The sequence below is a fragment of the Sturnira hondurensis genome, unplaced genomic scaffold (assembly GCF_014824575.4).
Source record: "Sturnira hondurensis isolate 20B ecotype Veracruz unplaced genomic scaffold, ASM1482457v3 Scaffold0011178, whole genome shotgun sequence".
NCBI lineage: Eukaryota > Metazoa > Chordata > Mammalia > Chiroptera > Phyllostomidae > Sturnira > Sturnira hondurensis.
The window spans coordinates 175,157-190,219 of NW_028083809.1; the positions used below are offsets into that span (position 1 = coordinate 175,157).

General features: G+C 45.6%; 1 protein-coding gene across 1 annotated transcript in view; it reads left to right on the plus strand.

The window, feature by feature from the left end:
* TRPC7 (transient receptor potential cation channel subfamily C member 7) overlaps positions 1–15,063 on the plus strand; it is a 131,452-nt gene that overhangs the window by 28,578 nt on the left and 87,811 nt on the right. Inside the window, exon 3 of the mRNA XM_037059541.1 lies at positions 12,179–12,361. Within this exon, the coding sequence (XP_036915436.1) occupies positions 12,179–12,361 (183 nt within the window). The remainder of the gene's footprint in view (positions 1–12,178; positions 12,362–15,063) is intronic.

A 15,063-nucleotide genomic window follows, 5' to 3' on the forward strand; every position in this document is an offset into this window, starting at 1 on the left:
ATAATATTCTCCAGTTCCATTCATGCTGTCATAAAACATAGGAGCTCCTGCTTTCTGCTGAGTAGTATTCCACTGTATACGTGTACCAGCTTTCTGATCCACTCATTTACTGATGGGCTGTTTCCAGCACTTGGCTATTGTAAATAATGCTTATGAACACAGGGGTATATAAGTTTTTTGAATTAGTGATTCGGGATTCTTTGGGTATATTCCAAGCAGTGGAAGTGATGGGCTAAAAGGCAGTTCCAGGCCCTAGCAGGTAGCTCTGTAGATTGAGCACAGGCCTTCGAACCAAACAACCGTGGTTCGATTCCCAGTCAAGGCACATGCCTGGGTTGCAGGCGAGTGCAAAAAGCAACCCTACATTGATATTTCTCTCCCTTTCTCCTCCCCTTCCCCTCTAAAGATAAATAAATAAAATCTTTTTAAAAGTATCCTTAAAAAAGGCAGTTCCATTTTTACTTTTTTGAGGAAATTCTATACTGTTTTCTACAGTGGCTACACCAGTCTGCATTCTCACCAAAAGTACTGCACTAGGGCTCCCTTTTCTCCATATCCTTGAAAGCGTATGTTGTTTGTTGATTTGTTAATGATGGCCATTTTGCCCAGTGTGAGGTGGTATCTCATTGTGGTTTTAATTTGCATCTCTCTGATAGCTAGTGCTACTGAGCATCTTTCCATATGTCTATGGGTCCTCTGTATGTCCTCCTTGGAGAAGTGTCTGCTCAGGCCCTTTGCCCATTTTTGAACTGGATTGTTTTCCTGGTGTTGTGTTGGATGAGTTCTTTACATATTTGGAGATCAAACCCTTGTCTGATACATCATTGGCAAATATGTTCTCCCATAAGGTTGTTCCCTTTTCATTTTGATAATGCTTTCTTTAGCTGTGCAGAAGCTTTTTAATTTGATGTAGTTCCATTTGTTTTTTCCTTTATTTCCCTTGCTGTAGGAGATATTTCAACAAAAATATTCTACATGGAATATCTGAAATTCTATTGCCTATGTTCTCCTCTAAGATTTTTATGGTGTCATGACTTATATTTAAGTCTTCTATCAATTTTGAGTTTATTCTGGTGTATGGTATAAGTTTTATTCTTTTGCATGTACCAGTCCAGTTCTCCCAATACCATTTATTGAAGAGGCTATTTTTACTCCATTGTATGCTCCTGCCCCCTCTTTGTCAAATATAATTGACCATGGAGACGTGGGTTTATTCCTCTGGGCTCTCTATTCTGTCCATCAATCTATGTATCTGTTCTTATTCCAGTACCAGACTGTTTGGATTTACAGTGCCCTTGTAGTATAGTTGGATATCAGGTATTGTGATCCCTCCCACTTTGTCCTTCTTTCTCAAGATTGCTGAGGCTATTTGGGTCTTTTTTGGTTCCATATAAATTTTTGAAATAATTTGTTCTAGATTTGTATAATATGCCATTGGTATTTTAAGAGGGATTGCATTGAATCTATAGATTGGTTAGTATGAACATTTTAATAATGATAATTCTTTCAATCCATGAACACAGTATATGCTTCCACTTACTTGTATTTCCCTAATTTCTTTTTTCAGTGTTCAATAGTTTTTCCAAGTACAGATTGTCTTACATGCTAATGGGTACAGAAACCAACCAACCATGCTTAGGCTAACCCCATGTGGGGGAGGGCAGGAAGGCAAGGGAAGGTGGGCCTGCTTCCATGTAAGTGAACCACGGGGCTTCCTCACACAATTTGCAAGCATCAGGGCCTGAAGCCCTCACCCCACTGTGAAGCTGTGAGGCCTTCACCATCCTCCCTTCCCTCTGGTCTCAGCTCCGGGAGGGCAGTGCCAGGCCTGCCTTGTCCTTCACTGACCCTCACTGACCTATGGCTGACAGTGTGATGTGTGAGAGAGGGAGGGCGATGACACAGAGGCAGAGACAGATAAACAGAGCAGGTGGAAAGGGAAGACAGCAGAAGAACAGAGAGCACTCAGAGAGAGGAGAGAGAGCCCTGAAGCCCCCCAGGGAGGGACAAGGCTCACACGGACAGACCTGCCTTCCAGTCTTGGCTCCCTCTGGTCCCAGCAGAAAAAGCAAAAAGCTGAGAGAGGCTCTTCTGGGAGCTCAGCAAGAGAAAACCAAGCAGCATCTCTGATCTGGAAAAGCATGTGCAGAGAGTGTACACGAATTCCTCTCTGGATACAGGAAAACACTCATGTTTATTTAACAGTGAGAAATTATGTAAAACGCTGAATAATGCACATAACCTATGCACATAACCGTGCTGTCATTAAGGTACTCAGTGACCACATCGACCCACACACCGGTGACTGTTCTCTCCCCACTGGGCCCTTACATTTGCCCGTTCCTCCTCCTAGAACGTCCATTCCCTGCTACCTCTCCTCTCCATGCCTGTCTCGCACCTGCCAGCTTTACTCATCCTCAAGTCTCAATTTACACTCTACCTCCTTCTGCAAGTCCCCCATACTTGTAGTGGCATGGCATGCTCCAAGGCACTATGTCAACTTATTGGCCTCACCTAATTACTGGTCACTCTGTCTAGAAGGACCCTGAGTTCCTCAAGGACACAGACTGTTTTATTTAGGTTTGCATTCCCACACAGGGCCTAGAGGCCTGGCACACATTGGGTGAGCAAATACATTTGCTGAGCTAGTGAGTAAAATAGTTGAGTTGCTCTTCTGTGTCCTTAAAAGACAGCCCCTATCTTCCTTAGCCAAGCCTCCAAATCCATCAGAGAGGACTTGTTACAAAATCAACAAGCAGAGCAATCCATTACTTCACGATGTCATGGTGATGGATTAAGGAGCCCCTTACGATGTTAGTAGCTACCAATGAGGTAAACCAAAAAGCAGGGTGGAAACCAAAGTATTAACAGAGCACTGTTGACACTGCCTGGCCCAGAAAGGCCGGGCAGCCACCTGCAGATGCAGGCTCAGCTCCCGATGGGGGCCTGCACCTGCGCTGTGAATGAGCAAGGCCTCTGCACCAGCCCCATACTCCAGCTTCTGCCCGGCCATGCGGCCTGCTCCTTTGAGGACCATCTCCGGGTAAAGCTGTGGAAGTGAATCCAATGAGGGCTGAATCAGATTTGTTAAGAAGGCACTCGAAGACCCACACCCCAAAAGAGAGAAAGCTTGCTTATGTATACCCTCTGCTAACCTATAAGCCACAGGTTTTAGAACATTGGCTAATACTTGTCACACTGTGTCAAGTGACTGAAATGGGCTTACTCAATTAGTTTACTCCTTGCAACAATCCTACAAAGTAGTGCTATCATCCTCGTTATGCAGATGAGAACACACAGAGAGATTAGGCTACACACTCAAAATCACGCAGCCAGTGCAAAGTAGAGCTGCGATTCAAACCCAGACACTCTGATTCGAGAGCCCAAGCACAAACCGCCCAGTCATCCTTCCCATGTAATGCCCATCAGGCCTGCGAGAATGCTTCTAAGATCACTGATGGCTCAAATACAATCATCCTTCCCAAATCCTGAAACACTTAGGAAAGAAACCCCACTGGGAAATGCAGGAAATTTGGGAAGAATAAAGAAAGGCCTCCCGCAGAGAGCAAATAACAAACTCAATGAGGTGGTGGGTGACCCTGGCAGAGTTAGAGTTGGGCCTTTGAGAGGTCACTAGAGCAGGGAACCAGCCCTATCCCACCCCACCTTTGGGGCAGAACCCTGGATTCTCAGGAGCTGAGCTGTCTAAATCCCCCAAGAAAGCCAAGGTAGGAAATGCTGGCTATCTGACACATACACTGAACCCAAATCCCCTTCCTTGGCTCTGCATGCCTAAGTGAAGATTGAATGCTGAAGGATATTAAACGCCCTATATGATACTTTGGGGTATGAGCTTACTGATACGGTCAAGGTCAATGAAACAATGAAGTGTAGGCAATGAAAGCTAAAACATGGATTGAAGCTGTTCAATTTTCATCTGCAGTAATGAGCACCAAGCTCAGGTGCCTACCCAGCAGCTGACACCCACTAATTATTTCAGTGATTCCAGTTATAGTTAATAAGGACTCAGCCATGTGTGTTAAATTTTATCATTCTGTTTCATCATCCATCAACTGAGTGGGGGACATGCAGAAGGGAGTGCTGGAAAGCAGGGTGTGGCTTGAAATTCCTTTCTTACCAAAAGGTGGTGAGCGCGACCTATGTGCCCAGCACTGTGCTACGCACACCTCACCTGCTTTGCCTCACTGACTCCTAACAATGCAACTCCAGTGCTTTAATGCCTCTTCATGCCATCGCCACCTGTCTCCCAAGTCATCGATTCTCCACAAGACTCCTCGTATCCCCGCTCCATCCTCACGCCTCCTTCCTTCATCTCCAGATGCCCCGACACATCACCACCCCACCATCTGTGGGTCAGACTCCCTCTCAGCAAAACCCCACAGTTGCCCCTCCTCTTAGACATGCACCCCCTTCTCGCTCTTCATCAAGACTGGCTCCCTGAGAGGCCACCCTTCCCCAGCTGCCCTCTCAAGGGGACGGGTTTGCCCCCAGAGTCCTCTCAGCACTGGGCCTGGGAGTGAGGGCTGTACCTCTCCTGTGGCTCTTTACCTTCTCTATCGGACCTTTCTCTTTCTCACCTCACAAGAGCACTCAGCTCGAACCCTACCCCAGCAGGCCATGGTACCCATTAACCCTCATCACTGCAGTCGGCAACGGTAGTCACTGTCATGTCTCCGTGGGTTCGGTCCCTGCTGTGTGAACCCTTGGCACTCTAACATACACACGGGTCATCCTCTGAGCACCCTGGCTCCACTTTAATGAAGCCCTCTCCACTGGTCTTACTTCAGTCACCGCAAGCCTGCTCGACCCTAATTGTCCTGCTCAAGGCAAACTCTCCGTGACCCCGCACCTCATACTACTCCCTGACGACTTGCTGGAATTTACCACCTCCAATATCTGAACTCTCAGTCTTTTGCCTCTCCCCAGGGTCTACCCTCCAAATCAATATTTAACCATCTTCTTTTAAAAATAAACTTTATCTGTAGACAGTCTTAGGTTCACACTAATATTTAGCAGAAGATACAGAGTTACCATATACCCCCTACCCACACATGCATGGCCTCCCCCATGACCAACAGCCCCCACCCCACAGAGTGGCACCTTTGTTACAACTGATGAACTGACACTGACCCATTATCATCACCCAAAGTCCATTACTTATATTTAGGTTCACTCTTGGCAGTGTATCTGGGTTTGGACAAACATATAAATGACACGTGTCTACCACTATAGTATCACACAGAGTAGTTCCACTGCCCGGAAAAACCCCCGGTGCCCCACCTATTCCCTCCTCCCTCCCCACTTAACCCCGGGCAACCTCTGATCTTTTTACTGTATCCACATAGTTTGCCTTCTCAAGAAGGCCATATATTTGGAATCATACAGCATGTAGCCTCTCTGGTTGGCTTCTTTCACTTAGTAATATGCATATAAGTTTCCCCCATGTCTTTTCATGGCTTGGTAGCTCATATCTTTTTAGCACTGAATACTATTCCACTGTCTGGATGGACCACAGTTCCACAGTTTATGTATCATCTACCAAAGGACATGTTGCTTACCTGGAAGTTCTGGCAATTACAAATACAGCTACTACGAACATCCACATGCAGGGTTTTGTGCGGACACAGTTTCTTACTCCTTTTGGGTTAACACCAAGGATCGTGACTGCTGGTTCACATAGTGAGAGTATGTTTAGTTTTGTAAGAAATTTCCAACTTTACATTTAAAGTGGGTTTCTTGTATACAACATATAGTTGGCTCTTGTTTTTCTACCCATATTTCCACCTCTCCTTCTCCCCTGGAAGTCCTGTCTCCCTCCATACCAGCTTCAATCCCATGGACTAGCATTAAAGTCTCCATCACATATATCTCAGTTTTGCTGCTGCTCGCTTGATTTGTTGTATTCTTTGGCAAAAATACAATCTTGGTAAAATCTTATTCTCTACCTCCTCCATGCTGGCACCCAGGAAGGTGAATGTGGTTAGAAAATGTCAACCACATCACCTAGTCCCATTTTAAATTTCTGACCATGAACCTTAAATGGGCCCTATTGTTCTCAGCAATCATATCCTGTCTTCCCAATCTATTCACTCTTAAAATTCTCCCAGAAACAATTTCGGACCTCCTTTCCTCAAATTTCTGTCACCTCCTCCCCAATTCTGACTCTCAGCTAATAATTTTTCTTTCTATTTCACTAAAAAAAATTGAAGCGGCAGAAATAAAATGTCTGTAGAGTCCTGCCATCCTCGGCCACAGAGCTGACCTTCCTGCTATTACGGGTAGGCCATATGTTATTCTATCCGAGTTCATTCCTATATATACAATCTAATCCAATCACCTGTCAAATGCTACTGAACTACTGAATTAATATAATAATCTACTGACATCATATACAAGAATCAGCATAACTATCTACTATAAAATTCCCATCAACATACAAAATATTATGGTTCCTGCCATCAGAAGAAGGGAGGGAGGAAGGGAGGGAGGGAGGGAGGGAGGGAGGGAAGAACGATGAGAGGGAGGAAAAGCTTTTCCTGACTCTGCTTCTCCAATCAGCTACTGATCCATTTCTCTGCTTTCCTTTGCAATGAAACCCCTCAAAAGCACCATCTCTATAACTGGCTCCAATTCTCTCTCTTCCCAAACTCTAATCCTCACCAGTCCTGCCCCCACTCTCCCAAATGTGCTCCCATCAAGGTGACCAATGGCCTCCAAGTTGCTAAATCCAAGGGTCAATTCTCAGCCCTCCTATTATTTAGGAATAACAACACTATGAGCTTTATAGGGTAGTTGTGACCATTTAATGAAATACTAAAATGCTTAGAACACTTGCACTGTAAGCTGTTGCTGTAATTATTTCTGAAACGAACTCAGCCTAAATGTCAGACGCAGACCACCTCCCAGTTTATAGCACGCACACGCAGTTATCTAGCTCCCTCCGTACGTCAGCAGGAGCTTTCAGCTCTCGTTCCTCCTCCGCAACTGGGTCTCTAAAGGGAAGGCGAGGGGGTTGGCTCTGAAGCCCACGCTCTTTGTGCATCTAATGTCTAAGGCGTCCGATGAGGGATGAGTGTTAATTATCCTATATTGTGTGGGTGTTTTCACAGCACCAGTCTGAGAAATTAACTAAACTTTTGACCAATGAGACTAATAAGGTTCTTTCTCTTTTCTAACTTAAGTTTGATAGTAGCTTTAAAAATGTTTGAGAGTTGGGGTTTTCAACCAAAGTCAAGCAAACTAATAATTTCCCAAAATTGGTGGACTCTAAACAATAGCTTCAGTAGCAAAAAGTCAAAAGTATCAATACTAAATGTTAAGTATCAATGTTAAATGGCTTTGATTTATCCTCTGTGTTGAAGCCAGAGATTCATCTCAATAATAAATGAGTTTGTGAAATTTATGGACCATAGAGAAAGGGAAGAAATTCTGAACCAGGTGAAAATCAAAGAATCTCTCTTAATATCTGTGGTGAACAGAGCACAAGAAATAGATGGTAGAAGAATATCAGAAACTGTCCAATACATTCAAAGTGACATGCGGGCAAAGAGCTGAAGGAACTGAGAGAGCTGTTCATGTAGATACCGGGGAAAGAGCACTCCAAGCACAAAGAATAACCGGTGCACAGACGTGGTCCGTGCCAAGCATGTCTGAGCAATCGGAGGGTCAGAGTGGCTGGAGCAGACAGGGAGGAAGAGAACGATCGGAAATAAATTGGAGATGGAATGGAGAGGCTAGACAATGTATGTCCTTAGAGGACAGTACGACTCCACACTCTGAGTGCACGGGGAGCCACTGCAGAGTTTGAGCAGAGCAGTGCCATGATCTAACCACCTTGTAAAGGGTCCATTTAACTGACGTATGGAGAACACACTGTAGAGGATCAGGACAGAATCAGGGAGACCAGTTAGGAGTCTCCAGGGTTAGTCCAAGATGACAGTGGTTTGGACCAAGGCAAAAAGTACAACTGGTGAAAGTATATATATATTTTTTTCACCATTTTTCTCTCTTTTTTTCCTCCTGCACTGTCAGATTTATGACCTAACAATGCAGGAGAGAGAAAAGAAGATTGCTGAGCCACATCCTGGAGCAAGCACAGTGACACCCAGCCCGTGAGTGGAGAAGCTGACCTTGGACAGAGTGGGGGCAGTTCATCCACAGTGAGAAAGGGGCAGAGTCCATGGACGCAGATGCATGATGGGAGAACGTGTGATGCTGTGAGCATGTGGCACTTCTCTCCTGCTGACTTATATTTTCCAAGTAAAACAGGAAACAAGGCCTTCATCCAAGAGTAGGAGAGCAAGGAAGTATTAGAAGACTGAGGAAAGGGAGAGGTATGACCTGCTGTTTCGGAGAAAGGGAGTAGTCACTCAGAAGCGCTGCAGCCACCGGAGGTTGCAGCCAGCGAGTGCGCCACGTGCCTGGGGAGTGCAGCGGTGTGTTCTGCTGCCGCGTTCCCTGTGCAGAGGCAGAAGCAGAGCAGTGGAAAGTGAGACTCGACTGAGGTCAGGCTTTTATACAAGAGGAGGAGGGAATAAGAGGAGGGAGAGAGAGTTGTAGCATGTACAGGGATGACTATAACAATTCCCCATAAAATACAAGCTCTGCGAGGAGGGAAATGGGGGCCTAAGGAACAAAAACCACAGTAAAGGTAGTATGGCCAGTGGCCTGCGGGTCTGGCAGATCAAAGGATTACTCGGAAACAAGGCCTCAGAGGGAGCGAGCTGGACATATAGGAGGTGGTGAGCAGAGGGGAAGACCTGAAGCGGGGATCCTGGACCTGTCAGAAATACCTAAGAGAATGAGTGGTCGAGTTAGAGTTGAGGATGGGTCACTAGAAAAGATTTTATCAAGGAAAAGAGAAAGCAGGGCAATGGGAAGGTCACCTTCCTAGACACTGAAAGCACCATAAACAAGAGTAGCAACAATCCTGGGAGAGTGGCAGTGAGGCCGGAGCTAACAACTCAGGAAAGGTGAGAGAGTGACCCAGAGACAAAAGTGAGTGACTGAGGTAGTAGTGCCCTGTTATCTGGGATTTCAGCTCCCATGGTTCCAGTTACCCAGGATCAACTACAGTTCAAAAATACTATATGAAAACTCCAGAAATAAATAATAAGTTTTAAATTACATGCTGCACTGAGTAGTGTGTTGAAATCTCTCACCAAGTCATGCGGTCCCATCTAGGACGTGAGTCATCCCTTTGCCCAGCGTATCCACACTGTGTATACCACCCACCATTAGTCACTCAGCAGTCATCTTGGTTATCAGATCGACTGTCATAGTATCTCAGGGCTTGTGTTGATGTCACCCTTCTGTACTTAATAATGCCACATTCATATGTTTAGTACAGTATATTGTAATTGTTCTCTTTTGTTATTATTGTTTTTATCTCTCACTGTGCTTAACTTAAAAGTTTTATCATAGGTACGGGTATATAGGAAAAAACATGAAATACATAGGATTTGGTAAGATCCGCAGTTTCAGGCATCCACTGGGTGGCATCCACTTGGAACATATTCCCTGTCAATAATGCAGACAGCTGCATAATGAAAAGTGGATTCAACCTGTCAGTTTGTCCCTGAGTTGGAAATTCTGATAGTCCTTTCGTAAGGTTTTTACAAGGATTGAGTGAGATGGTGCAGGCATAACATCTGTCACCCATTGGAAGTGACCGAGTTCAGGTTTCAGAAATATTGTTTTTAAGAGGGCACTTGTAACACCCTGGGTGTATGTCTTAACTAAAGTTGAAAACTATGGATTGGAAGGCTCACTGAGCTGAGAGATAACCCAGGAAATCATAACCATCATAATTCCCCCAGGATGTTCTGATAAGCCTGGGCTGGGCAACTACCAGGTTCTCTCCATCAATTCCAGCCATAGGCAACACCACGCAGGTCACCTTTCAGCCTGAGTGTCTAATGCAGTAGGCAGAAATTTAGCTACTTACTCTGGTGTGTCTCCCCACGCTCTGGCCAGCTAGGTGAAAGAGCCCAGGGAAATGACGGTCCCTAATGAAATAGAGCCCTGAATTCTGAACTGCACTGAACCCAGAAATGTGCTGAGGCTCTGGGGCAGCACAGCCTGACTCACCCCTAGCATAGGGAGCTTGGACCAAGGCCTGGGTCAAGCCCTTTCCACTTCTTTTCTGTATCCATGAACTCAGCTGTAGGTAGGAATTTCCACCAAGAGATGAGGTCTTGTCTAGTTAAAAGGAAGTTCGTGTTTTACTAGGAACAGGTAATAATATTCAGAGACCCCTTATTATTGAGAAAGTGACGACAAAGTTGACGGAGGTGGGGCTGGAGATTCCGAGAAACCGAGTTGCAGCAGCAGGACTGTCAGGGGCCGTGTGATGAAGTGACCCTTCACGCCCATTTCCTGAGCTCCCCACCTCTGGCTCATCGGCTCTCTCAGGTTACCTTAGCTGGGACAAGCTCTGAGCAGGCTCTACTTAGCATTACTCTTGTGCGATCCTGAGAGTGGATCCCTAGCCTCCTGTACTACCCAGGTACCACCCCACACTACCCGGTGACAACATTTGCCTTGTTCTTTGTCAATTTTTCATTGCCTAGTACAAACAGGCTGTCAGGGAGGGAGGGAGGAGGCAGGGAGGGGGAAGGGTGTTAGAAATGAAAGAACACAGAACACAGCTCTTCATGCCACCAGCCAGCTCTCTGGACTAAACGCTGAACACTCCAAGTATCTTCCCTGAATTTTTCCCCATGACAAACAATCTGCCTGAGCTGAACAGTCATCTTTCTATCCAGTATTCCCCTTCTTCTCCCTACAATATGTATATATATTTACATTGATATATGTATACACACACACACACACACACACACACACACACACACACGGAGAGCCACTCTTGTCTGAAAACATTCCCTGGGTGCTTTTCCTTCACCTAGCTAACAAGCACCTTTCTCTAATGCAAAGTGACATTTTGATGCAGCAGTGCCAGAAGGAGACAAGAATCATTAACTCAGAAAAATGGCTAAGCTTCTGCCGTTTGCACAGCAACCTCCTATTTTCTAAGGAATCTAGGTTCTGGAAAAATAAAACTGAACTCCTGTTTATCAGCTATCATTTACCAGTCAAGGGCTGCTGACACTGATTAGCACTGAAAGTGACTTTTGTCTGTTGCGTCCTTTCTGAATAGACTCTGAATAGCCTCGTTTCAATGAAGAAACCAACAAGGAAGCCTCTAGGGAAAATACCTGGGGGGAACAGTGGTAGGAGGGTGACATGAAACATTCTTTTGTCCGTTGTATTGTGCATCATTATCTGGAATTGAAGCAGTCTACCTTGGGGGAGAGAGAAGCTGGCACGTCACTAGGAAAGGAAGTCAGCCTCTCAAAGACAATTTCAAAAGCATGTCTAGGGAAGAGAAGAGAGCTTGCTAGAGGCAACTTATTAAAAAAACAAAACAAAAAAGCTCAAGGCCTAAAAATGTTTACCCAACAGGCAAGTGATTTAAGGAGCCATGACTTGCCCTACAAAAGGATTTGTGGTAAGAAAGAATCCTGATAGATTTAAATTACATTTGGTTTTTAAATTTATAATTTACAAGCAGGTTTTCCAGCATATAAAAAGAAAGCACACCTGTGTGCTTCCAATTTAGCATATTAGCCATACCATTCTAGTAAGCTTCCTGTGAACAGTGGCTACCTATATGGCCTGGTGGAAAAGGGAGGAAGCCTTGGTTCCAGTGGCCTTAGAAGTTCACTTCCTTATTATTCCTCTCAGAGATGGGCACAGAAAGCTGCTGCTTGAAAGAGCCCTGAATGGGCCTTGGCAGACATCCTAATCACTTACAGAACAAGGTTAAAAGACCCCTGAGCCTTATCACCAGGAATTCTGACTTGATAAGTCTGCAACGGGGCCCAGTGGCTGCAGTTTTAGCAGGCCTTGGATGACTCTGATGCCGGTGGCCCAAGGGAGCACACCTTGACCAATCCTGGCCTAGAGAAGATGCCCTCTAGGCTGTTGTGCCAAGAGCAACTGCCCTGCCTTTTGGATCCAGCACATTCCCTGGTTCTAATGCTCTCCATAAGCTCATACTTGGTACACAGCTGCTGATCAATACTGCTGTGCTGAGCAAGCCAATCTGTGGGGCTCAGTGTGACATACCCCTGATTTCTCTTTATTCTGTTAGAACGATTACAGGAAGTTATCTATGCAATGCAAGGATTTTGTGGTGGGCGTGCTGGACCTATGCCGAGACACAGAAGAGGTGGAAGCGATTTTAAATGGTGATGTGAACTTCCAAGTCTGGTCCGACCACCACCGTCCAAGTCTGAGCCGGATCAAACTCGCCATTAAATATGAAGTCAAGAAGGTAAGCTTCCCCACCTCTCCTGGGCTTCTCACCTCCCAGGGCTGCTGACCTAGCTTTTTACTCCTATATATTTGATGTTCTCGCAAAGTGACAGTAACAACACCAATTACCCAACTTAACTGCTCACAGCCCCTCTCACTAACCCCCTTGCTTGGACCCCCAGCCAACCAGGAGAAAGATATCATGACAGTCCTTCCATGAATAGCTTTGAGCCTTGAGAACCAAAGAGGGGATTTCAGCCTCCAAACCACTGACAGGGCCAATGTCACAGTTAGCGTTCCCATCAGTGAGTAGGTCAGTTCGCAAGTTTGCATGAGAAACATATTCCTCAGGATTTTCAGTAGCGTGTACTGTGTTTCCTCCATGTGCCTGGGGACTCACTGTGCAGAAAACATTTCAGTGTACTAGAGGCTTTGTGGATTGTGGTTCCGAGAGGCTTAGAGGAATTTCACTCCCCAGGCTTATGAAAGTCCACAGGAGAAAGCTCCAGTTGACTCTCACAAGAGTGGGTCCCACTGCTTTAATCAACCTCAAGATGTGTTAATGGCCACTGGCTCCCAGTAGCCCTCAGGCCCACAGCAGCTAGTCAGACTGAGGTCCTAAGAAGCAAAATTCAGTGATGGTCCCAATTCAAATGTACTCTGGAGTCCTTAGAATCTGCTCTCAGATTAAATGACTCCATTCATCCAGATGAAAACTGCAGAGCTCCAAAGATCCAAAGATGTATTTAAATATCAATGTGCTTTCCACATGAGCAAGATGGCCCACCAGCCATCCAGGGTTCCCCCCTCAGCTATTCCACAGGGCCAGTACTAGAGTTATTCTCAATGCCCCAAAACAACCTCTGGGCACTTCTCCTCTTGTCCCACTGTCTTAACTGGTGTGGAGTGAACCGTATGTGGGTTGTTGAATGGCTGAGCGATCCATTCAACAACTCACATACATCTGTAGAACTCATCTACAGATAGCTTCTAAGTTTGATAAAATCTTCCTGCCCTTTTACATTTAATAATAATCAAAAATTCCAAGAAACACAGCTTTTTTAAAGACTCTGAGTCCCAAATATAAAATTGATAAAGCACGGAAAAAGCAGCCTTGGATAAGCACTTGGAAGCACACAGTGATGGGAGGGTAGAGCCAGGCTAAAGTCTGAAGAACGGGGAACTCTTTTTTTTAGCCTATCTCACAAGTCAGTGAGGCTTTTCATCAAAGCACTGCAACCCCTTCCTGAAGCTGCTGACATATTCACGGTCTTGAAGTTCAAACAAACCCAGCTACTGGTGTGGGGATGGGGACAGGCAATGGCAAAGATGAGCTTGAGCTTCCAGAACCACAAGCATGTCCTCCCTTCACCGAGCCAGAGCATGCCCCTGCCTCCCAGCACAGGGTCAAAGGCGAAATGTCTTCGAAAACCCACAGAGCAGGAGACGCTCAGCACCTGCAGACTCACGTCCGCAGTGTTGGCTATTCAGGAGCAATCCAACGGCCCCTGACAGGCAAGCGTTCACCGTTTCACTGAAACATGAATCCAAATATCTCAGGAAAATCGTCTCTGAAAGGAGACCAGTCAGCTGGTCCAGAAGTCCGGCTGCCACCTCCCAGCTACATGTCCCCTCTCACTGTCGACTACCAAAACGGCCACGTTGATGAATGAGAAGAGAAAGTGAAACACTCCACGATGGTGACAGTTCCGGTCAGAATTAAAAGGTTTTACGAGGGAAATCATTTAGTCTAGTGGAATTTGCCAATTAGGGGAGTCATACAGGTCTCCGGAAGTACCCATCATGAATGTCAAGTATCTGCGGCAACCCAGAAGTAGGATAACAAATGACCTGCATGAAATGTCAGCTCCGCTCACTCACAGGCCTCCGGTGGCTCCCTCCTCCCCAGCAGTGCGTGTCATCAGGTGACAGAGGACAGACTCACAGTTTCCCTTGACATTTATTCTACTATGATTTACCAGTGAAAATACCCAATATTAAAAGGACATTAATATTATAATGAGATTTCAGTTTTAATTTATGAACTTTAGCTTGCTTGCCTGGACACAATCTAATCCTAGGTCTCTGAGTTATGAAATGACTAGCACCAGGGCCTATTTACAAATGTGCTGCCTTTTACAGCTGCTATGTGAAACTTCAGGCTGAAATATATATATGTGTGTGTGTATACACATCACAAACTCCTAATACTCTGCCCACATGGTATCAAAGCAAACCATTAATTTAGTGATTAAAGCAAATGAGCTGTTCTTGGTAGTTTCATGGGCTGCGAATAAGTGTGACTCTTAACAAAAGGTTTTGCGTTCAAATAAGTCAAATATATCTCTTTGTTTAAAGACATTCTAGAGCCCCAAACATGCTTTGCTACTCTAAAAGAAGGGGACAGTATGTATTACTTAACCACAGAACTCTGTTTCTCATGGAGCATCTGGTGAAGCAAGCTGCCCACGCTAACAGTCTGGGAAACACCAGCGGCGAATCGGCCTACGTACCTGTGCAGTGCACAGGTCTGAATGACGTGGGCGTGGCCCCGGGGCTGGCACTGCGCTCTGCATCCTGTCTGTCACTTGCATGTTTGCCTCTCTTCAGGCACCACCCTCACATCTGATCCCCTGGCTGGCTCAGTCACAGCATCAACCTCCATTAGGCGAAACACAGTTATCCCACCATGGCACAGGGACCACCTGGGAACAGGAAGGA